We start from the raw sequence: 23417 nt of genomic DNA, 5'->3' as shown, positions 1-23417 counted from the left end.
TCCGGGAATGTGATTCTCAGCTTCCATCATTTTATTCGGGAAGGTACTTGGTTCAGGTTGACGGTGACAAATGATAAAGGCAGATAATACATTAATTAACATCAGTTATTCGCCTAATTAATTCATTGCATTTATCTTTGACCATTACACCAGGTACAATGAAATCAATGAAACGTTCAAAAAGATGGAAAAAAAGAAAAGTGTTTGTACGAAATGAGGGAAGTGTGGCAGGATATAGTGGAAGTTGAATATGTCGCAGGCTTGTGACACGTTACCATGGGCACCTTTATTGCAGGAGTTGCAACTTGAATTCATCGAAGTTCTCTTCCTCTTTTAACTTTACTTAGTTTTTATCTTTGTCGACGTGTTTGTCACAAACTTGACTGACGACGCTATTACTTCTGTGCAAAGTTTCTATTTTATTTTATGTCAGCGAGAAAACCACTAATATTCTGTTTATGCACTTTTTTTTTAAACATAACAAACTTAGCATGCAACACTGTAACCTTGTCAGACTGAAACTCATACATAACACAGGTAAGCTTCACAAAAACCACTGTTTTCAAGGATAGCGATGTGCGGCACCAGTCAACATTAGCAGTTCACCTGATCAGATTAAATCTCTTCCTTACCAAAGCTCCAAAATGCAGGATGTGGTGAAGCTTTATTCCTGGCCAAAACGCCATAATCTATCGAACTTTAAAACTGTGCCATCAATAATTTACTTAGATGGAAGCAGAATAATCTAATAACTGATTCTATATAATGGGATTGTTGTAAAGTAACATGGAATATTTATCAAGCGACAACGCCAGACTCATATTACCCTGCAGCCGGATTTTCTTTTTTGTTGGTCAAAAAGTTTCTTGTTTGAAAACGTGAGTGCAAAGGATGAGAAAATTCAATTCGTAAGTTCAAATCTCAACACAGTTAAATTAGTTTTCCAGTTCCGAATCCAGCTGGTTTTAACAGGTAGGTCCTTTGCAGAGCGGTTTCACATAAACTCGGATAAATGGTTCTTCATAAACTTCCGTTATATTCAACTCTTCAAATGTTCCGCTCATATTTGGCTGCTGTTCTAGGTCAATACTCGACTCCGGATTCCTTTTCAACTCTCTGTCCTTTAGCAAATCATTTTCTGTTGTAACAACGTGTTCGGATAATTGGATTGTGGACTTGGTGGTCGGCGATACGACGCTTTTTTCGAACATGGACTAAATTTTGGAAATTGTAATTCACGAGCAATTTCATTTTGAAATTTTTAGCTGGTTAAAGGAATTCCTCAAGTTTTTCTAGATCCAGCGGACTTATTTTTGTAAAATCAGACCATGATTATAGGTTTAAAATAACCACAAAATCGAAAACATCCCAATATGCAAAAAGTCTTCCAGATTTTGAAAAGAAAATTTACTGCAGTTTCCCGATTGCCATCATCTTTGTTTTTGTCCCATACTGTCACTGACAAATGAACGGTCTGCTCATCTGGATCAGTAATCGTCAAGACCAGTGGTTCAGTCGGGTGTTCCAGCATTATACCAGGTATTATCCGACCTAGCACATCGTAATCTCTACTTTTCGCATATTCCTTCTTTCGATATTTAATATATTCGAGTCCCAGTGAGCGGTGCAGTACCTCGGTTGGAAATACACTTTTATTCAATTTCTTCCTCCAATTTTTTTCATAATCTGCAATGTAAACATAATGAACTGATAAATAGTTCAATACCAGAACAAATTCCGTATATATCATTCAAAATATTCACAAGCCTTTAAAATGAATCATTCATTACTTGATCGAGAAGTTTTATTGGTACAGCAACACAAAGAACCGGAATGTTGACTATTCTGTTTAAATATATTCAAGACAATGAAGGGAAGAGGAAAAATGCTAACAGTCGGCTTCGTTACGATCAATAAATCGTCCAAATACGACCGATAATAAATTGGAAAACAGAACGAACAGTACAAGTGGCATAAGGTCTCCGCTTCACTGAAAGATGAAATAGTGAATACGACACACGCAGTCGCACATCCTAGCAATAGTGGTGCACGCAGTTGCACATATAAGCAATCGATATTGTATTAATTAACACAACAGTCGTTATTTTAATTATAACTGTACCGTACTTTTATTTTTCAATAATTTAGGAAGACAAAAAAGCAAAACATGTCGAGTACAGTGATCACCGAGAGATCTAAATTGCTGAATCATTCAGATCATGGTTCTGCTTTTTTCAGGAATATGACGAATGCAAAATTAACATGAAAGAAATTTGGCCGCAGAAGTTCACAGTTTCTCTTCTTCCTTGATTACTTCTCGTGGAAAATAAACAAGAAGGAGAACTAAGAATACCTTGCAATATGCTGGATCACTTTCTGCTAATTTAATTGAAATATTTCAAAATGTAATGTAAAAATCGTTATTCATCATCAGTGGCACGAGCAGTACAATGATTAGTTTTAATTTCAACCGCCAAAAGCTGTTTAGCGTTGGAAGAGAAAGAAATAATTATTTAAACCAAATTTTATCGATTTCATTAATGAGAAATTTAATATAAGCTAAGGAACAGATCAGTACGGTTAAGGATGGAATGGCGGAGCGGAAATGTACAGAAGGAACGGTGTTCCAACTGAGCCGATTGAGTTAAAGAGGTTTGCCAATGCAACCAGTTTCAACAACTGACTGTCTACAAATCAGCCGGGGTGAGAGGTACAATTCAGTAGAGAGAACAGAAATGTGACAAGATACAGAGAGAAGGAGAGGGAAATGCCTTCTCACCGCCCCGGAAACAATCTTTCTGATTAGTCAAGAAGTTCCGGAATTTCCCAAAACTAATTTTTTGAGTAGCGTTGTGTTTAAATATAATTCCTGATGGAATAGAATTCTCTCATCTGATATGTAAAATTATTATTCCTTTCTATGAGCAATTAAAATTTATCAACAATCACTGTCACTGTTGCTTTTTATTGTCACACGGCGTGCTTAACTTTTTCAGATGCAGCGAATAGAAAATTTAAATTTATTTTTAAAATTACCATGCAGTAAACAAAAATAATGTAATTACAACGGCAATTTAAGTGATTTTGTCTGGTTGTCACTCTCATTGGTGGTCTTCAGCTCTCATTGCTATTCAATGAACTGGAGTCATTCTCTTCGGAACTCTGCTTCTTTCCGGATTGTTCTTGTGTTTTTTCCGTTCTTTCTGGGAAGCACTGTCTAACTTGCTACAAAATCAGCAGGCTAGATTATGCGACCCTTTCCGATACAAAAAAACTATGATGACTTTCTCAACAGATTCTTATTGCTAAATTCTACATTTTTGTTGGTCATGAGAATAATTTGCAATTTGAAGGCTCTGGAATTATTGCAGAAAGATTTGAGAGGTAGAAACTTTGTAAAGAACAATGTTAAGTTTATATTAGGATAGCACGCAATGCATTCCATGGTAGGATGCGTTGCATGTACCACTGCATATTACAAGGCAAGCTCATGCAACTAACTTTATAAAATGCTATCAATTCTTTCCTTTCCTGTTGAAATTCTTCGTCAGATTGCCGGTTGATCCGTTCATTAATTTCTTTCAACTCATTTTGCTTCGTTTTTGTCTTTTCCTTTGTCTGCACACACTAAAGACAATTATTCTTAGTTGCCAAAACAAGTGCAACATACCAATTAATTCAGTAATTTCGACTAAATATACACTTGTTTAGTCAAGAATTTCTTTTCATATATGCAAGCAAAATTCCACAATTATAGTCATTTCCTTTGGGAGTTGCATCAGTAATTTTACCTTGCTTATTAAGATTAAAACAAACCTACTGACTATTTCCCACTAAGCGACTGTTAACAGTCGCTTAAAAAGTGAGGATAATGTAAATATCCTGTGCTTTTCAATTTAAATTTAAAGTTTCAAGAACTTAATTGAACACTAAATACCAAATTTAACAGACATTTTGGATTAATTTTGAATCGGATGAATTTGTTATTTGAGTGATTGATGCACTTGCTAGAATTGTGCGGTCTGTCACTTCATTCAGTTTTCCAGGCGTTTTTAGAGATGACGCTTGTTGGCTTTGTTGTTGTAGTTGTAGATGATGCCGTTGTCGTTGCTCTTGCTTTTGCTGCTTCTCTTTGATTTGCTTTTTTTGCGTTATATAGCAGTAGTATGTTGCAACTATGATCACTATAGTAATAGTGACCACTGTAATGATTGATATGATAACCCATTTGATCTTTGACCTCGTACTATTCTTTTCGCTTGTAGTAGTAGCTAAATTATAAACTGATGAAATAAAGAATATCAATCAGCTGTAAGATCTATGCAAGCTTTAAAAATTTAAAAAAGGTTGTTGGTTAGCAGATTTAAATAATTTTATGATCGAAAAGCAATACTGAGGCAATGAGATTGTTCTACTCTCAATATTTCCAGACAGGATATGACTTCGGGTTATTGGATTATCAAACATTAAATCATTCCATTCGATATATGCTTAATTACGTGACGTGATAAATGAACGTAGAAAAGTCACTTCCTGCGCAGTACAGAGTGATTTTTATATGATATCTTTCAGGTCGGTAATAATTCTTAATAACTGCCTATAACTTTCGAAAAAAAACAAATATTAGACATCAGATATTAGAACCAATTGATCCTTGACCTCGTGTTATTTTTCTTTGAATGAAAGGATTGATAAAATGGAATGGTTGATGGATAGCATAAATTGCCGACATGCGCGTTTGGTATCATTAAAACAAACAGGGTATTATACCGCACAATCAAGTACTGTAGCAAGGAAAGCAAAAAGTGCGTTTTGGATTAAAAACATACATATCCGTGTATAATCAATATGATTGAAAATAATTACTTTCATTACAATCGATTAACAACCATTTCACAGTTTTTTCATTAACATCGTCAGCGATACTCAATTCACACAATTTATATAGCTGCAATTATGACAGTCAAATTTTATAATAACTCCTCAATTTATAGTATTTGTCATACCCTTCGAAGTATTTCTTCTTCAGCAACATTGGTGATGTGTACATGTAGTTCTTCTGGTATCGTTTTAGCATATTGAATAACATCCATTAGTCGTTTATTGCATTCCGCACTTACGCTCAAAATTGTCAGTTGGTTATTCTCTCTGTGGAAATATGCTTCTTTTGATATACACTGCATAATTCCTTTTCCACTGAATTTCTGCAATCAAAAATCCTGAGGCATCTCATATGTGAATGCTTTTTCAATCAGATTTAAAACCCGCTGGATGTTAAGTTGTTGAACTGAGCTTTGAGCCTTCTTAGGAAAAACTTTCTTTGAACTTTCTTTCGTACTCTAAGTATAAGAAGAGTTACAAACTTGCAAATACTATTCCTACTGTGAATATTTCTGCAATATCTTTGAATATCTTTGCAAGTGTCTTCCTGCAAAATATGGACTTATTGAACCAATTTTAACATTATTTTGCGAGAATGCGATTAGATATAAGTGTATTCTTTATTCATATTTGCAAAAGATTCGTGATCATGGTACTTTCAAATGTAAAGTTTGCTTTACATTTGAACGATCAGATTCTTTTGGGCCATGATCCATTCTCAAAAAACTCACAGCTATTCGCACCCCAAACTGATGATGAGCACCAACAAAAATGACTGTCATCAAAATATAAAACAACCGCATGGAAACATACGAAAAACTAAAAGCGTTTGAACGATTTGTCGAACTAACCTTTTCATGAAATATTTCATAATAATGAAAATTTCTTATTTGACTAGATAAAATTTTGCGACTATCAGAGCTTATCATGCTTGAAACAGCTGGTCAACATTAGCCTGAAAACAATGGAATTCCATACTGCCATGATTTCACCTTGCAAAATTTCAGAAATTTGCTTCGTTCTATTAGATAGTTTCCAATGTCAGACTTGCTTCCATAAATAAAATCAATGAATCAAAGGGCGTCGATTGTTTCATTGTAATTTGTGATTATAAAAACTGTGAAATCCGTTTTGATATGTTTTCCATTTCTCGTTTCTGATGCATCTGAATTCCATTAAATCTGATTAACATTGATTGCATTAGGATTTACATAAAACTATATCAAAGAATTAACAAGATTTTTGCAAGATAGTTTGTCTATTCTACAATATATCTACTTTACTGTATTTCCTGGTTATGGAGGAACAATAGCGAGAGATGACAGTGGTATACTTGTAGGGAAAAGTATCCCGGAAGTGATACAAATGAAGAACTATTGGGCAACATCAATCTTTTTCAGAAATTCAGTAAATTCAAAGGTAACAATCCTATTCTTCCCAGACTATTATCATTTAGATTGTCCACCCAGTTGACGCTGAAACCAAAACACACTCCAAAAACTTTCCTGTTCGATGGTATTTCATCGTATTTTAAAACAAATGAAACCACGATATCATACGAAGTACAATACTTCTTCGATTGTGAAAAATACGTAGCGCAGACTAGTTAAAGAATAGGAAAATAAACCTATATGTGCAATCAATACTCTTTTTGATTCATTTATCTTCCTCTAGATTTTAATCGTTCCGACATGTGGAAAGACATTTTCTATGGATTCAAATCTACGCATTTGAATACGTATGTGAAATATCCAAATATATTCAAGATTTTCACAATGTAATACTGCTGAGAAAAAGAACTTTTCTAATGTGCATTTTCGGTTCGAAGGTCATTTGGAACATGGGACTTTGGTAGTTGGTGCTCATTTCTCAAATTCATCATACAATGAACTTTAAAAACAGTTATAGAATCAAGAAATTCTTCAAACATATTGCAGATCTCGTCGATATCCTCCCATCATAATCATTTCAACTGTCTATAAATTATCCACAACTTCCGTTTGCTGGGTTAATTATTTTTAAGTATTTCTTATAGCTCCGTAATATTTTCATATTTTATTATCTGGAATATACATTGTATGTATATATGCCCCCCTCCCCCCCCCCCCCGCCACATTTCTATATCCTCGCTTCTATTAAAGTTCAATTCGAGACTTCGAATCTTTAAAATTACTCCGAACTTATATTTCTTAAGGCTTCCTTTAAATTACCATTTTCGAAAAATATTTTAACTTTAACAAAAATTCGCTAATTTCAGGAAGAAGTTGGAGAAAGCGTACGAAAGCTGAGATTAGTACTACAGTGTCGGGGTATTTTGATATATAAAGAATACGAATATCTTTTCATCCCAAAAATATCAAAGATGTAAAGAGAAGAAAGTGTAAAGAAAAGACTGTCTTTCAGCAATCTATAAGCTAGTAAATTTCTCTTGCTATTAAACATTAAGAACCTTCCAATTTCATTGGTCGTTTTTTCGCTTCAAATTCGGGAGGGCAGAATCAGTCGTTTCAGAAGGATGGTATGTATCCAAATCATCATATATTTTTAATTTAGTACGATTGAAATCAGTTGTTAAGTTGAAGAAACCTGAATCGATCAAATAGACTGCACTGAAACCGAGGTAGAGGAATAACAAATACTTCAGTCCAACTGCGCTAATGTTTTGAGACAAAAGCATAGCGAGGAGGGACTATGTTAAATCTTTTACCTCAGATGAGTTCACAAGGACTAGTTATGGGTGGGTTGACATGAAATGTAGTGTATTAGTGGGGGGAGTTCGATGTGTTTGTGAAAGTGATAACTTTTCAGAGCTGGGAAGGATGTCTTCTTCCGCTGTCTATATACTCGATCTTAAAGGCAAAGTAAGTGAAGAGTGAAATCCCGGCATATCTTTGTGCTTCTTTTTCGAATGCAGACATTCAGGTGCGAGATATCGGCAGAAAATTCGAAGTCAGATCGTTTTGGAGTAATTGGTCTGACAAGCTCTTACTAAAGCATGTTTAGTATAATGATCAAAATTAAAATAGGTGTTGTTAGTAGGCCAGATGAAGAAGTAATGTTTTCCTAAAGATATTACGTCTATTTACGACACATTCTCTTAATATTCTTGATAACAGGCGATAATATCAAGAAATTATCGAGGCGATATAGACATGGGTGTCATCGATAAGTTCATGCCGCTGTTATTGGAACGTGAAGAAGAAAGTCGTCAGAGTCCAGCTCTCGAGCACCCTGAAGCTACGTTCATATATATCAGACATTCAAATCTTTACTGCAAGTCTTCTAATTCATATTGTTTGTTGTTGAGTCAGTGGAATCATAAAGCTTCTGATGTTACATAAATTTCTCATACATTGATATTGTACTCTGCACTACAGCAAGCAGCTCTTAATTGCTGTAGTGTAGAGCAAATATTGTCAGTTTGAGTAATGTAGATTCATTATTAGTGTAGAAGGTATTAGTTTAGAAAGGATCTGTTTTCAGTTATTTGAAATTTTCACATAGGTTGTAGAAACTTTCACATAAGTTGTTGTAGATTCTGAAGCTGTAAACTTATACTTTGGTGTGGTTTATCAGATATTTTCAAATTCATACCAGTTGCTTTTTGGTTGTAGATTACCTCACGGAAATTTTAAAAAGGTCTTTTTGCAGTCGATTTTATATTCTCATCCTTTCAGTTGTTTCAATATCACGGAAGAATGTAAATGTAGCACTAGTGCTTACATTTCTGTACAAGATAGTGGAAGTATTCGGGGAATATCTTAAAGATGTCGAGGAAGAATCGGTTCGTGATAATTTTGTAATCATTTATGAATTGCTCGATGAAATGATGGATTTCGGCTATCCACAAACAACTGAGGGAAAAATTTTGCAAGAGTGAGTTTCTTCCTTTTGGTTAGTGCATATTTATTTGTAAGGGCTCTAGAGATTTCTTGATATTGCTACAAATACATCATAGATGGTTAATTATGTGTGATTAGGTTCATTACGCAAGAAGGACACAAATTGGAAACTGCACCTCGACCACCGATGGCTGTCACAAACGCCGTTTCATGGCGTTCAGAAGGTCTCAAGTATCGCAAAAATGAAGTGTTTTTAGATGTCATAGAATCTGTTAATTTATTGGTAAGTCCAAATTATTTTGGAAAAACAGTTTTTTATTGTTTCTTCTAGCTTACTGCAGTGTGAGAACCTTCTTTTATGTTTGTTTCCAAAAGATCTCTGGTTCGACTTCGATTTGTAATATGTTGTTGCAGGCAAATGCAAATGGTGTAGTGCTACAAAGTGAAATAGTTGGTTCAGTTAAGATGCGCGTCTATTTGACGGGTATGCCAGAACTTCGATTGGGTCTTAATGACAAAGTTTTATTTGAAAGTAGTGGGAGTGAGTTTTTTCCTTTGTTTTTTTTTCATGCAGAAAGAACTTCTTTATCTCTGAATATACTTTCAAAAATAAAGTATTTTCCTCCTTCAAAATATATGGTTAAATACTGATATTTTTTTCCGTCTTTAGCTTAGGGAAGCAAGTATGTCTTTATTGTTGATTTGTTAAGCAAATTTCTATTATTACTTTTCAGGAGGTAAAAACAGATCGGTGGAGTTAGAAGATGTAAAATTTCATCAATGTGTTCGTTTATCTCGTTTTGAAAATGACCGAACAATCAGTTTTATACCACCAGATGGAGAATTTGAATTGATGAGTTATCGTTTAATGACTGTTGTTAAGCCACTTATTTGGATGGAAGCAGTCGTTGAAAGGCATAGTCATTCAAGGATCGAATATATGATAAAGGCAAATGGTTATCAGAGTTTTCTAAAATTTGTCCATAATATCCTTCCCTATCAAAATGAACTTTGAAGCTATGATCAACGAACTACTCTTAGCATGCTGCAACTCTACCAATTTTCTTTTTCCTATTTAGTTTAGTTTCAGCGGGAACAGAAATGGTTTATACTTTTCAAATGTTGTAGTTATGCAGTATAAATTTCCTGCAATAAAAATTCATTGTCACGTTTTTTTTTACCAATTTTATTCAAGGTCATTTGCATCGGCTACAGTAATAATTCTTGCTATTTTCAAAGTTTATCATTCTTTCAGGCGAAGTCACAGTTCAAACGACGTTCTACAGCAAATAATGTGGAGATTATTATCCCAGTACCAAGTGATGCTGATTCACCCATATTCAAGACCTCCATTGGAACAGTAAAGTACATGCCGGAACAAAATTCATTTGTTTGGACAATTAAAAGTTTTCCAGGTTATGGAGCTTTTCAACCTCAAAAAGACGAAAAATGTTTACCTGCGACTGTAGTGAAAAAGTAAATCAAATCAGGAATCAGCATAATATTTCAGGGGGGATAATCTTTATTCATGGCAGTTCTGAGTCTTTCCTATATATTTTCAACCTGATATTTCAGCTAACTTATCGGAAGTCGGAGGTAACATTTTGATTGGCATTAGCTCAGAGGCTAGATGAATAGTGGTACCAGAAAAACCATTTGGTAATCTGATTTGACGTCCAATCGAATTTGAATTCACCTTCTAGATATTGCAGTGCAAACAATCTGATTAATTAACTGAAGTTGCAGGTGGCAAAGAATACTTGATGCGAGCACATTTCAACTTACCGTCGGTTCAGTGTGAAGACCGCGAAGGTCGTCCGCCAATGAAAGTAAAATTTGAGATTCCATATTTCACAACTTCTGGAATACAGGTACATTTCTTTCGATGATAATTTTACCTAGTTGTGTTTATTGCAGCAGTTAATTAATTTTTTTTGAAGTCATGGATACATCCGTTCTTCTCTAGGTTATTCCCAATCAGTGGATATAGCTATATTTCGCTCTTTGTTCTAATGGTCTGTGGTGCTTTAGTTGTACCTACTTCACTTCCATTCCTAGCCGGAAATTTCCATCTCTTTCCATTTTCCTCTTTGGCCTTGGTTTAAGAATGATTTTTCTTTACTCTCGCGAAACTTTGTTAGCACTGTTTTTGGAACAGGTCCTTACAAATTTTCGTTTTCTTTATCAATAATTTTAATTCATTTTGTAGGTACGCTACCTTAAAATTATTGAAAAAAGTGGTTATCAAGCTTTACCATGGGTGCGCTACATTACACAAAATGGTGACTACCAACTGCGTATGATGTAATCATTTCTCATTTTATATCTGTATTTAATGAAATTTTATGTGAAACCGGTGAATTGAAGCATTATGTCTTGCTGTCCGTTTTTTGCAATCGGCAGCCGTTTTACATGAATCATTAGAATCATTATATCATTCGAATTTCATATAAATGTTTCAAAGTTCTCGTTTCTTAAGGCAGTCTTATATTTTCAAAGCTTCATTAAATAAAATTCATTTGATGTATTCCATTGGTTTGTTTTATTTTTTATTTCATAATTAGAGAAACCTTGATTTATTGAAATTATACCTTTTTTTTTAAATGAAGAAGAGTACTACTAAATCTTCTTAAAATTTTTGAAAGGTGTTGTCTTGTACTTGTTTATGTGTTGAAAAAAACACCAAATGTCTTGAATGTCCTTTACGTAGTCGTAATGGGTCATCTCATTTTCATTACTGCATTTTTGTTGATTTTATGTTTTGTTCCCATTGAATTACTGAGTCTTGTAATGCCTATTTTGATGTCGAACCTTTATTTTAAGATAAGCATTTCAAATATTCAAAATGTTGAGATATCGAGCATGTATATATCCGATAATTAGGAGACAACGTTGAATTTTAGGTCATACTTATGCGCTTTATTCTCCAGTTCGGACTTCCGTATTAGAAATACAGAGGAATCTAGCAGTGATGAAATACCCTGTTTAAACTTTGATGCACTCTTATCCTTCACTGTGGATCTCTTATAACCAAAATATTTTTTTTACTTTTCTATGCTGTTTCATTGAAATGATTAGTTTATCTCCTGAATTTCGTGCTGCATGATGCATTTTTGTTATCTTATATTGCCCATTTTGTGATTTTCTAAACTTAATGTTATATGATGCATTTTTGCTATTTCCTTGCATTGCCTACGTTTTCATGTTCCCAGTTTTTCTGTTGTTAACAGTGGATTTTGTTTGAGAAAGATGAAGTATGGGTTTGTAATAGAAATTTGATTCAGGTAAGAAATTTTTAGTGCAAATAATAAATGGGAGGGAGAATGGTAGATGATAAGCTTGTTTGCGAAAAGGAAATGATTATTTGTATTTGTATAGGATAACCATTCTCAAGTTGTATAGGATAACCATTATCACGAATCTTGTGCTTTGCAGTTCTTCACACTCGTCTTTACTCTTTAAACAAACGAACGCTGGATTAACTTGCAGGAAGATCTTAAAAGTGTTATCTGCAGTCTGAATCTCATAATGTAGATCAGTACTTGTGAAATGTTTCTTGCTTATGTTTGTAATAAATTATTTCTCGGTTTCCTCACAAAAATATTGAAAGCATTTATGTTTGGGCAAGTATCTTTTCGAGCTCAGAACGGTAGTTACGTTTAGGATATATTTTCCACGTCTGAAAGTATGTGGTCTTTTTTAAAACTTAGCTTTGGTAAGGATATTTTTTCTTTGTTGCATAAGGAAGTAATCTCGTTTTCTCAATGCTTTTAGTTGCTACCATAATTTACTTATCAAATTAATGAAATAATTCAATAGCATTCCTCAGTTTTAACGCCGCTGCAGTACATAAGAAGCTTTGTTGTAATATTGACTTTCCAACGCCTCGATAGCTGGTAATCCATTCGTTGTTTAGTTCACATTTCCATTCAATTTGGTCAAATGAAATTCTCGGCGTTGCAGTATTAAAACTTTTTCCTACAAACATTGAGGTGGTGGTAATTAAGTTTATGCTTTTTGATGACTGAGAGAGAGAGGGAGAAAAAGTTTGGGAATTATGTTATTTTATGTTGCAGAAATGATTCTCAGGAAGATGGTTTTGAACAGTTCACTCCGCTGTTTTGGAATCTTCCCATCACAAGTGTCTTGCTTTAGGCGCGAGTTCTCTCGACTTATTTCTACATATTCAAGTCAGAAGCAAAGATGTAGAAGAAATTCGTATTTGATGTTGTGTTCATTTAATGTATGTGCAATTTTTTTGATTGTAAAGCATTTGAGAGGTTCGTTGTTTCGTTTCACTCCGGAAATGCTCTCTGAATGTTTCAATTTCAGGTTCCATTGCTTGAATTCGAGCAACGCAAGCTCAGCGACAGCTTAAAAGGAGCAGAACATGGCATCCGAAAAGATGGTGAAATGAATGGATGCATTGGAATAGAATATAGAAATGACGTACGAATGACGGAGGTGACAGTTCCGAAAACGGTGGCTAAAGAATCAATTTCTGGTTTGGAAGTAGTAGAGGTGGTTACGGCCGAGCTGCAAAGAAATGGGAAGTTCTTTATTCTTCCTATGAATGACGCTATCGCTATGGAAGCTGTCACGAAAGCTTTCAGACTTTTTCTCAATATCGGTAAGGTGAACATCAGTTTTTTATTCCTAACTTCATAATATGTGAAAATATTGAAGGTAAAGCTTTAAAAATGGGGAGATTGGTTGGTGTGGGAGAAGGCTGCTAACATTAGAAACTACTTTTCCCTTTGAAACTAATAAAATTATGAAATTTTCTCATGATTTCTTTAGTTTTAAAGAAAGCAGTAATCATTTCGGCTTTTCAGTATGAATTGTTAAATACTAGGGATTCAACCGGAGTTCATCATTGATTCCTGCGTCTCTATGCCTCAGCTGTTTGTATCACTAACTCAAAAAGGAGAAACAAGCATTCAGATAATCGAACTTATTGTGGATTTCTGCCAGCTTACTTACGAAGACTCCATTCGCATTTTCGCAACGTAGGTTTCATGTTGTTTATCTATCGGTCTGGAGGTCTTTTTACGTTGTTTCACTAGTCAATATTCCATTAACTTATTCATTTTAACCATTGCCTATTTTCGTTAATAAAGCCTGTCATTTTGAGTCTCATTCGAGAAAACAGGAAATTAAGGTTCATGATCTTTCTTAGATATAATGAAGAGCTACTATCAGTAGGACCTGAAGAAGTTCAGAAATGCATGGAAGTACTTGATTCATTTGGATTCCAAGACGAAAAATTGGGAGAAGCCATTTTTTCATGTCCTGCGTTGCTTTTTGCCCATAAGTCTAATAGACTGGCGCAAAATGCCGAGAATTTATTTTCCCATTTCAGTAAAAATCAGGTTTGTTTTTAGTAAATATCTCATATCATATTACGAGCGTAACAACCTTCATCGCTTCTGCGGAAAATTTCTTTATTTATTAAGAAAAGCTTATAAAAAAATGAACCATGAAGAAGTTAGAGTGGTCTAGACAGCACCTTTATTCTTTGAAAGGATAAAGGTGCTGTCTAGACCACTCTAACTTCTTCATCCCAGAAAATACTGGAAAATTGATAGTATATAATTGCTGAATTTCAGTTTTATTCGTTGTTAAAAGCCTGTCCAGAAATCTTGTTGGGCAATACTAACGAAACAGAGGATAAAATTGAATATATTTATTGTCATATGCTCATGGAGGGCGAAGACTTTGCAAACTGCACGAATCTCGCACAAATATCATTGGAGGAATTGATAGATCGCCATGAATTCTTGCTGAAAACAGGCACTTATAAAACTCCGGATCTAAAAAGACCACAGTTAAAAGTGGTTTGTTTATACAGGATTTGAAGATTTCCTTAATGGTAAAAACTGGATTTGGACTGAAAACTTCAGATTTAAATAGTTCCATATTAGAGATTTATCAAGTTGCATAGGTTTTCTTGTCATTAACACTTTTGAAATGATGAAACGCATCTGGGTCGTGTATCTCTGTTCCATACTAGTCACTTGTCCTGAATTTCATTTACGTATGGATGACATCTCTGGACTCTGGCTTAATGGTGGTTTTTTTTTTTTGTCATGAATGTCACTCTAAATCATCTGGTCCTTACGTTGTATTTCCAGAAAAATCCCAAACTAAAGAAGATTCTGGATAGCAGTGCGGAACATTTCGCGAAAAGAATAGGTCTTGTGTCCATAGAGGAATGGTACCTATTCAAAGAGTTACAAAATAAACGACGGCTAATAGAATCGGAGGGAAAAGTGCGTCCTTTTGAACGGATCAAGCCATCAATGCGAAAGCAGTTGGAACGTAAGAAGAAATCACTTCCGTCGAATGATTCTGAAACGTTTGAATCATACAATGAAAGGTATTAATAAAAGATATTCGAACTGGGACTTTTACATACTACCTTTCAATATGGGCTCTTTTTCTTCATCAATATGATGGAAATGAAGGTGATATGTTTTATGAAGTGTCTGATATTTCGGGCCGAGATTACAGGCTACGACTAAAGTGGGAAGGTTACCTTTACTTTCAAAAAGATGAAGACAAACTACTGGAACAAAAGGAAAAAGAGGAAGAGCATGAAAGACTTATCTTATGCGGTGTTTATGTACAGAATTATCATCTATTAAAACACAGCATTATCTAACATATTCCCAGAAAGAAAGAGAATCACCGACACGCTGAAGAAGTATATGTATATGCCAAGTCTTCCATGAGAATGTGGATTTTAAGCTACTGTAAGTTTAGGAGGTCTTGAAAAGAATCACTGTTTACGATTACACGGTTTATCCTTGTAGAACGTAAGGCTTCATGTAGGTTTTTTCTTAAGGTACAGATATGGGGAGTGAGTGTGTGTTTGGTGGATGGTTCTCTCCAGTCTTGATGGGTTGAGTTACCGGATATCATCACTGGTATTAGTTCATTCACTAAGTAGACAATTATTACTAAGGTTATTGTGGGATTCTGGAACGGCATGGAATGTTTCCGGAAGTGTTCAGAGTCTGTTAAAAAGGTTCAACTTTTAATATCTGAACAGGTAATTGAGGAAGCCCGTTATCTCGAACTCCTGGGAGAAGTGTTTCTTGTGAAATGTGTATGGTAGGAAGGTATCAGGGGTTAACGTACATGCAAAAGCTAGCAGGCTCTTTCTCATACTCATCTCGCTGATTTCCTTCACCTCTGTCTGCGGAAGACGCCTCACTTCACTCTACTGTTCTTGCATTTGATTTCCTGGCGTTGTGGTTCAGTGTGGATACGGTTTGCGAGGTAGACTTGAAGTGTCTCCCGGGTGCATCTAGATTCCTGTGAAAGCCCTCTTCTCTTCACTTGCTTAGTTGAGAACTTCAGACCTAATTGACTTGATTATTCAGGGCAAAAGAAATTTTATCAGTGCTTTAATATTTAGCTTGTAGCTTTTCAAGTCTCTTAATTTTCATTCATGTTTATTTTCTTAAGTAATGACTAGCATGATTATATGCTTAATTTTAAAGGTGTAAAAGTGCAGAAGACAGAATAAATTTTCTTAATAGTAACGCGAAGATTATTAGTATGGGTATATTGATATTGGAATAAGATTTGACGGTACCTGGAATAATAGCAAATTTTGATTTTCAACAAATTTCTTCAGATCTTGATTTTCAGGGCTCACAAGATAAACATATGGCTTCCTCTTACAGATCCGATGCTCTACTTCTTTTATCTTTCCTACTCAAGAAAATAATTTACATAAACTAATTTGCTGGAGCATGCCACGCAATGTTATTGAAAGTATAAAACAAAAGGTTTATCGACTACTGACGTGCTGTACTATGTAGTTATCACGTTTGACCTAATTCATTAATTTTCTTAATTTTCAGGGATGTAAACACTGAATACTTTATTGGTAAGTTGGGTGGAGAACTTCATCAAACGTATTATTGAATAGCATACCGAGTGGAGCTTCCTAATCCTTTGCAACACTCTTTTCTATTCACTTTGAAGTATGTTCACCGTCCTCGAATTTCGATAATTTGGATCCTCCTTACTTGTTTGTAATTTACCTAGTAAATATGAATCTTTCAAACGGAAAAAGTAAATAATTAATCGCATCAAGTATATGAATAGCTGCATATTTCGTGTATGATGTTTTTAATGTGTTATATCTGTTATAGTCATTTCAAACAAGGTCTAGATTTTGAATTATAAATGATTGGCGCGGAAGAAATCTAAGGTCTTTCTTCGAAGCAAGCTTATACTTGATAATGGGAGAACATATAATTGTCTTTTATCAATGTAATTTCGTGCGATTATGATAAGAGTTGAGTTGTAACGAGTCGGAGTACGGGACCTTCGTCAGATATCTTTCACAAAGTGATTTCACAGCAAAAATGAGGAAGTGCAGTTTTATTGGAACTGCTTTAGAAAAACTTAAGTGGGAAGAAGTACAATTTCATTTCATCTGTTTTGCGAAGCTTAGATTAATTGATAATTTGTTGATTTAGCCAGGAATCTTACTGTTACAAAGTAAAGGGGCATTGTTTTATTAAACTATGATAGTGGCGGTTGATATAGTGAAAAAAGGTGGATTGATTGAGAAATCGGAGAAAAAATTGATACCAATTTCTAAACAATTTTGATATAGATTCCTCAATTGTTGCACTTTTTTATTAAATAATTGTGTTGCAGTGAAACATTCAGGGTTCTCTTTTTTATAGATCAAACTTGGGTGTAATGTTGAATCAGTCGTCGTCTTCTTCCACTAAAAATTACATTGATGTTTGTGGCGAGATTAACGAATGTAGTAGCACTGCAGCTTCTCAGCAGCGTCTTCTTAGCGGTGGTACTGGTTCTAGACAGTTGAAGCAGGAGGAACCAATCGCTGCTGCTACCAGTGCTTGTGCAATCATCACAAATGAAACACCTAATATGAGCACTCATGATGAGGTTCGTTTTTAAAACTTAGTTTTCAAATGCATTTTCTTCGGTTAATGTGTTGCTTTGGCTTGCTGTTGAATTCAGTAATTGCCAGAATTTAGAATATATTTTTGATCCGCAATTTAGAATATGTCTTTGGTTCGTGATCTTGGTCTTATCCGACGGTGGATGAATTTAGCGGTGATTGGATGCTGTGGAATATTTAGACTTTATTGCGAAAATGACATTGAAGAACCCTGAGTTAAAAAGATTGTGATAATGTTTTACCAAGATCCATGTCAATTCTGAAAAATTTCAGGCTGGTTGCATGGCGAGTCTATTTCAGACTCCCCCTTGGGCATCAGTGGCTATTCTTCCGCCACATAATTTAGCCCAGCAACAGGGAGGCGTTACGAGAGAAGTTGTTGGAGGTACAAATCATCCATTGGCTATGCGTTATTCGAGTTTTGATGGAACCGCTGCTGCTGCTGCTGCTGCTGCTAAAGATCCTATGAATCCAATGAATGCACCTCTTTATCAAGTTAGTATTTGCCTTAATGATATTTGCCAAATGTTTGTGCGTTTATGCGCTAAGGGTGATCGAAAATAAAGACTGGGTATTGTCATTGGAGGACCACGGCTTTCTCGACTCTTCGAATTAGATTTGAGATGACGCTTTTGTACGTTAAATTGTCATAATTACATGTAATCCATGCGTAGCATGGGAATATTCCTCGAAAAAAAAAATTGAAAAAATTTTGAATTGCTGGATTAAAGCACGTTGACCGATTATATTTCTTAGTTTACATTATACTTAACCCATAAATTAAAGACACTGTTTAATGTGATTACTGAGATGAATAAAAATGTGTAAAAAGATAAAGTGCGAGCTATGCAGGGCTGTATTATTTCATATTTTTGTGGGGTAATGTACCTATAAAGATACGTAATCAGTGCTGCAATAAATGATGAAGGAAACACTGACGGTTTTTATATTTTATAAAAATATTGGTCATAAAATTTTTCCTTGCTTTTAATTTATCTATTGCTCCTGAATTTTGTAGATATTAAAATCCTTTTTTCGTTGTGTTCATGTAATGGAGATTTTAATACTAAGGTGGGAGCTTGGCTGCATAGATTGCCTTTGCAGTTTTAAATTCAAATTGAAAAAATTTCCCGTGCATTTTTGTTATTCGTCCTATTCACGTATTCAGATTCTTGAATATATGTCCTTGCATTTACCGCTGAACTTTAACTATCACGAAGGCATATTTGATACGTCACATGTCGCTGTAGCTTGCGTACTGTTAGGTAATGTCAACACTGCAGAAATGCCGAGCAGTCACACGTTTCACGCCACTTATTACATACTGCGATAATATTCTTTGTCAATCTCCTTAGTCTGCCATTTTGATTCCGCTGATTCTTCGATGTTGATGTCTATTTTGACTCCATGATTCTGACTTCTTTGATGAGACTTGTCAGGAAACTACCAATATTCAACGTTGTTGTCGTTAATTTATATTTACTTTTCTTCAAAGATTTTAGAAAAGTTTTACGCTAACTACTTGTTTAAACCGGACTTTTCAATGAAAAAACAGGAATGGATTTTGGGCGAATGCGACTGGAAAAATTATCAGGACTTTGGAAATTGTCATGGCTGGCTTTTTCATGTCCTGTTCCACATTTGAATAATTGATCCAAATTTCAAAGCACTGGATCGTTTATTTAGTGATGGATAGGGAACAAAGGTGCTTTCACGAGTAAAGTACAGTTATTAATTTAGAGTTTTCTTTTTAATTAGCTAGTTTTTCAACAAATTCGGCTTTTTCATTATCTCACATGTTCGGGGAAGTGCAGCATCCACATTTCTACCCAATCTTCCATTTTGTTTTTTTGCGATAGCGTATTTAGTGAGGGTAGAGATAGTTAGTCTCATTCCACAATTTAGTGCACTGTGATTCGTAATTTTTAGTGTCGGAAATTTGCTTCCTGCATGGAATACTCAGCTCTTAGTAAGGTATATAACACAAAAAAATGAAACAGGTTTAAATGGAAGAAAAAATCAATGAGGACAAAATTGAGAATCATATAACGGTGATGTGCTTTTTTGGATGTAGAAATTATTACTGTTACTTGGTAGAATTTCTCTGTTTCGTTCCCTGATTTTCCATTCACTTTTTTCTATTATAGTCATCGTTAGATTTTTTTTAGTCAAGCTTTTGTCGTATTAATCAATTGGTTCGATTTTCGCCTAGTAAAGTTTAAAAATCATCTCATGAAAGGAAACCGTAAAAGTAGTGGAAAAAAATGTCATAGTTCTTGTTTCGGAATGATGCGTATTCGCCATATCGCGTATACTATTTGAGTATATCTGTTCATATCTTGTATCTTTCGCTCATTATCTCACATATTCGGAAGGGGTGCAACACCTACAGTTTTAACCACTCTTCTATTTTTCTTTTCTTTTTTTTTGCGACAACGATTGGGACAGAAAATTTTTTCTCGTCTTTTATTTTATTTCTTTTCAGTCATTTTCACTTCTCTGTCTTCCTTTTTTTGTCATTTTTTTCATATATTGAATACTGAGATAGAAAAATGGTCTAGCAGAGTTTGTTTTATTTTATTTTATTTTTTATTTTTTTATTATAGTTTTATTATTTTATTTCTGTGCGTACTGATAAAATGACGAAGGTCGTAGATACCAGCTTTTATTGGGTAAGAAACATTTATGAAAACCAGTTTGACATTCTTCGAAGAGATTGTCGTTTGAGTACATTCAAGCTTTCGTCCATCATTTTCTTTATCTCACTATTTTTTCGCAGTGCACTTTATGTGTACTCCAATTATAACATTCATGATTGATGATGTTTCTTGATTTCTCTGAAAATACATTTTCCACCTTTAATTTTTGTTTCGTTTTTTGTGGGACATTGTTACATTTTTTTTATCTGTGCTGAGACACATCTTCCAAAACTGAGGAAAGATGACCTTCTTAATATTGATTTGTTGCAGTTTCCCCCAATCTATGGTCATTCTGGTCATTCTGCTATTGAAACTGGAATTTCATAAAAGTTGATCCTCCAACGTACTGCAGAGACTGTTTCATGTTGTTCGGTATCTTACTATTAATTTTCTAGCTGCATCTCCATATTTTAGAAGTAATTAAAGTGTCTAGTCTAGGTTTATATCTTTTATTATGAGTCATTTAAAGTTTTTTTAATATATCCGAACGGCGCACCAAACTTGTACTTATATTCTTGTAGGTTATGGAAGTAAGTTTATCAGTGGATTTTTAATCTTTTCGGAACAGACATAGATGGCCAGTTGTAACTTTTTCAGCCCATTCTTCATAATTAATTCACTGGTTGTGCTATTTTTTGCAGTACCAAAAGAAGTCATAGAAGTAGACTGCACGACTGAATCTAATGGAACTGAGTAAATGATAGTTATCATGCGGTCGGTTTTGTGACAGGCTATAAAAGATGTAAACGCTGGAAATTTCTCTTTCTCTCTCAATTAATCAATCTCTTTCTCATGGTTGTTGTACTCTCTGGTGGGAAAATACTCACTTTTTGCATTTGGAAAGGAGCAGAAGAAAAAACTGTCATCGCGAAAGTTTGAGAGAAGTTCGATTGGCCGATCAAAAGTTTCAATAGCTTGCTGATTTTCGCACGGGGGATAAGAGTGGTTTGTTTACAACGGCAGCAATGAAGTGTGTCGGAATCAAATTTCTTGAAAGAGACGTTAAAAAGGGATTCATGCCCAGGATAAAGTACAGCAGTAGCTATTAAAGTATGTTGTACTTTTCTGGACACTTTCAAAAGAGTCAGGATTTTTCCATGAATATGTAGCTAAAGGGGCTGTATTGCTGAAAAAAGCGGAGAATTACTGCTGGAAGTTCTACATAGGCAAGGAGCATTTTTTCAGTATTTCTGTTTCGAAATGTAAGTGTTACATACAACAGTCATTAATTGAATTGTCGTACTTCACTATAACCATAATATTACCCTTAAATATATCTCTGTGTCTCGGTAGGGGGAAACATCAGGTAAACACCATGCAAATTTTGAATCAATATAGGAGATTTGAAGAAATCGAGGTTGTATTATGTTTTTTCTATCCTTCTACTCCTCCAGCTGTTGTCTAATTAGCTGGGAACAAAAGATAAAAACTTATGAATCCACTAAGTCTAAGAAACTAACTGATGACTTTTTTCTTCTGTAAGGACTATTAAGGATTACTTTGTTTCAGCAAAGTGACAGTCTTTTTAGGACCAAATATTGTTTTGTTGTTCACAAATTATCACATCTTCCAGATTCTTTTAATTAATGTTGCTTCAGTATGTTTCTCTTCATACGTACGCTATTATTAGCTTTTGACAAATAATGACTTTGTGTGTTTTTTTTTTTTCATATGAGCAGTTTTCTTACCAATCTTCTCTCTTTTGTTCTAAATGCACTAAATTGTTGGAAATTCCTACGAACTATCTTTTTGTAAGCTTGAGCAACTCGCTCATGTCTAATCCAAGTATGAATGAAGCGGGATGAATGATAAAACAAAATATCTTCTTGATGTGAAAGTAATTCTAAAAGTATAATTATTAATAATAAATATGTGAGAAGTTTCTCCACATCAAGTTTTTGGCAGTATACTGAGAGAGAATGGAGAAGTGACTATGTGTAGAGATCACTGTAATGGATGAAAAACTATGCGCTTTTCACATTAACCAGCTCTTTCTACTTTTCTCTACCGACATGACTCAAATGACTAAAACCATAAACCTACAATTTAATTTTGTGAGGTTGGGTTATCACTTTGTTATGTTTCGTTTTTGTTTTATTATTAGCATATTATAGATTAAGACAATGCCTTAGGAGAAGCTTTTAGTTTCGATGGTGCTAGTCAGATTTTCACTACCTTGATATAAAATGGCGCAACTAATGTCATCCGACCAAGTTATTTGTTTTAAATATGTGGGGTCTACATCTTGTTCCCTTCCACTGTATTTGTTGCAAGATTTACAATGCACGCTATCATCCCGGGTTACTGATTCAACAATCTCATTTTCGAGTGGTACGTTTCCTTATGTGCTGGCAGTTCGTTATTGTATAAACCAGCATATTTCTTCAGCGTGCTACCCTACAATACGATTAAGCAAGCCTTTGTCGTGTTATATAATGTCGAACATCATGCAGGTATTCGCCTGTATCAGGGTTGGGCAATTAATTCCATAAGGAGACACATAAGAAATTGGAATGGTTTTTGACCCAGTGCATCGTATTCCGCATATATATATATATATATAATCCTTTCAATAAAAAACAATAATTGAAACATTATAATGGATTCACCGAAATGTGGAGGACTAATTACATCATTATTCAATGTTGGAATGATGAATTTATGATGAAAGATCAATGGACTTTAAATTTGGAAGGTTTTAATTTAAGGTTAGTCTGGCATGCTTATTTATGGTATGACAAAAAAGTAGATAAAAATTTGGGAAATCACTGCATAAGACCAGCACTGGTTAAAATTTGAAAAATTACATAGATTATACTCGAAAACACAAAGCTGGATATTCCCATCTAAAACATTTTATATAAAACAACTAGGAGAAAGAATCTGGCCAACATATAATTATATATTGAGAAAACAAAGTGCAGAAATGGAATTAAAATCAAAGGTGGTAAAGGAAACTGATCCAGACATATATATATATATATATATATACAGTCAATCAGGGCAGCCTCCACTGTCTGCCAAATTGGCGGATGGGCT

General features: G+C 34.5%; 5 protein-coding genes across 5 annotated transcripts in view; 3 read left to right on the top strand and 2 right to left on the bottom strand.

The window, feature by feature from the left end:
* Nucleotides 1-445: 445 nt before the first annotated feature.
* LOAG_00447 (hypothetical protein) lies at nt 446-2000 on the bottom strand. Its single transcript, XM_003135987.2, has 3 exons — nt 1894-2000; nt 1412-1686; nt 446-1214 (listed from the first exon to the last, which is right to left on the bottom strand). The coding sequence occupies exons 1-3, from the start codon at nt 1973-1975 to the stop codon at nt 966-968; spliced, it is 606 nt and encodes a 201-aa protein (XP_003136035.1). The 5' UTR covers nt 1976-2000; the 3' UTR covers nt 446-965.
* Nucleotides 2001-3114: 1114 nt separating this feature from the next.
* On the bottom strand, nt 3115-5597 carry LOAG_00446 (hypothetical protein; the record flags this gene model as incomplete). The annotated part of the gene is made up of 6 exons (XM_003135986.1): nt 3115-3225; nt 3502-3627; nt 3952-4202; nt 4867-4948; nt 5007-5204; nt 5538-5597. 6 exons carry the CDS (start codon nt 5595-5597, stop codon nt 3115-3117), a joined length of 828 nt encoding a protein of 275 aa, XP_003136034.1.
* Nucleotides 5598-7893: 2296 nt separating this feature from the next.
* LOAG_00445 (AP-1 complex subunit mu-1-I) lies at nt 7894-11116 on the top strand. Its single transcript, XM_003135985.2, has 8 exons — nt 7894-8154; nt 8559-8757; nt 8862-9006; nt 9138-9264; nt 9458-9672; nt 9979-10138; nt 10470-10594; nt 10933-11116. The coding sequence occupies exons 1-8, from the start codon at nt 8034-8036 to the stop codon at nt 11029-11031; spliced, it is 1191 nt and encodes a 396-aa protein (XP_003136033.2). The 5' UTR covers nt 7894-8033; the 3' UTR covers nt 11032-11116.
* A 1685-nt stretch (nt 11117-12801) lies between these two features.
* LOAG_00444 (hypothetical protein) lies at nt 12802-15109 on the top strand (the record flags this gene model as incomplete). The annotated part of the gene is made up of 6 exons (XM_003135984.1): nt 12802-12864; nt 13056-13353; nt 13579-13732; nt 13903-14095; nt 14333-14560; nt 14858-15109. The coding sequence occupies 6 exons, from the start codon at nt 12802-12804 to the stop codon at nt 15107-15109; spliced, it is 1188 nt and encodes a 395-aa protein (XP_003136032.1).
* Nucleotides 15110-17450: 2341 nt separating this feature from the next.
* LOAG_17248 (hypothetical protein) overlaps nt 17451-23417 on the top strand; it is a gene marked incomplete at both ends in the record, with an annotated part of 10891 nt that continues 4924 nt past the window's right edge. Inside the window, 2 exons of the mRNA XM_020449908.1 lie at nt 17451-17663; nt 17953-18174. Of these exons, the coding sequence (XP_020306493.1) occupies nt 17451-17663; nt 17953-18174 (435 nt within the window). The remainder of the gene's footprint in view (nt 17664-17952; nt 18175-23417) is intronic.

The sequence above is a fragment of the Loa loa genome, assembly GCF_000183805.2.
Source record: "Loa loa unplaced genomic scaffold supercont3.53, whole genome shotgun sequence".
In the NCBI taxonomy this organism is placed as follows: domain Eukaryota; kingdom Metazoa; phylum Nematoda; class Chromadorea; order Rhabditida; family Onchocercidae; genus Loa; species Loa loa.
The sequence above is the reverse complement of the archived record's forward strand: the minus strand, read 5'-3'. Positions and strand labels throughout refer to the sequence as shown.

Coding starts and splice junctions, on each gene's coding strand:
- LOAG_00447 (XM_003135987.2), bottom strand. CDS start 1,975: ATGCCACTTGTACTGTTCGTTCTGTTTTCCAATTTATTATCGGTCGTA. Junction 1,687..1,893: donor TGATCGTAACGAAGCCGACT/GTTAGCATTTTT, acceptor TTTACATTGCAG/ATTATGAAAAAAATTGGAGG. Junction 1,215..1,411: donor ATGGCAATCGGGAAACTGCA/GTAAATTTTCTT, acceptor TCCAAAATTTAG/TCCATGTTCGAAAAAAGCGT.
- LOAG_00445 (XM_003135985.2), top strand. CDS start 8,034: ATGGGTGTCATCGATAAGTTCATGCCGCTGTTATTGGAACGTGAAGAA. Junction 8,155..8,558: donor CAGACATTCAAATCTTTACT/GCAAGTCTTCTA, acceptor TCATCCTTTCAG/TTGTTTCAATATCACGGAAG. Junction 9,265..9,457: donor TTTATTTGAAAGTAGTGGGA/GTGAGTTTTTTC, acceptor ATTACTTTTCAG/GAGGTAAAAACAGATCGGTG.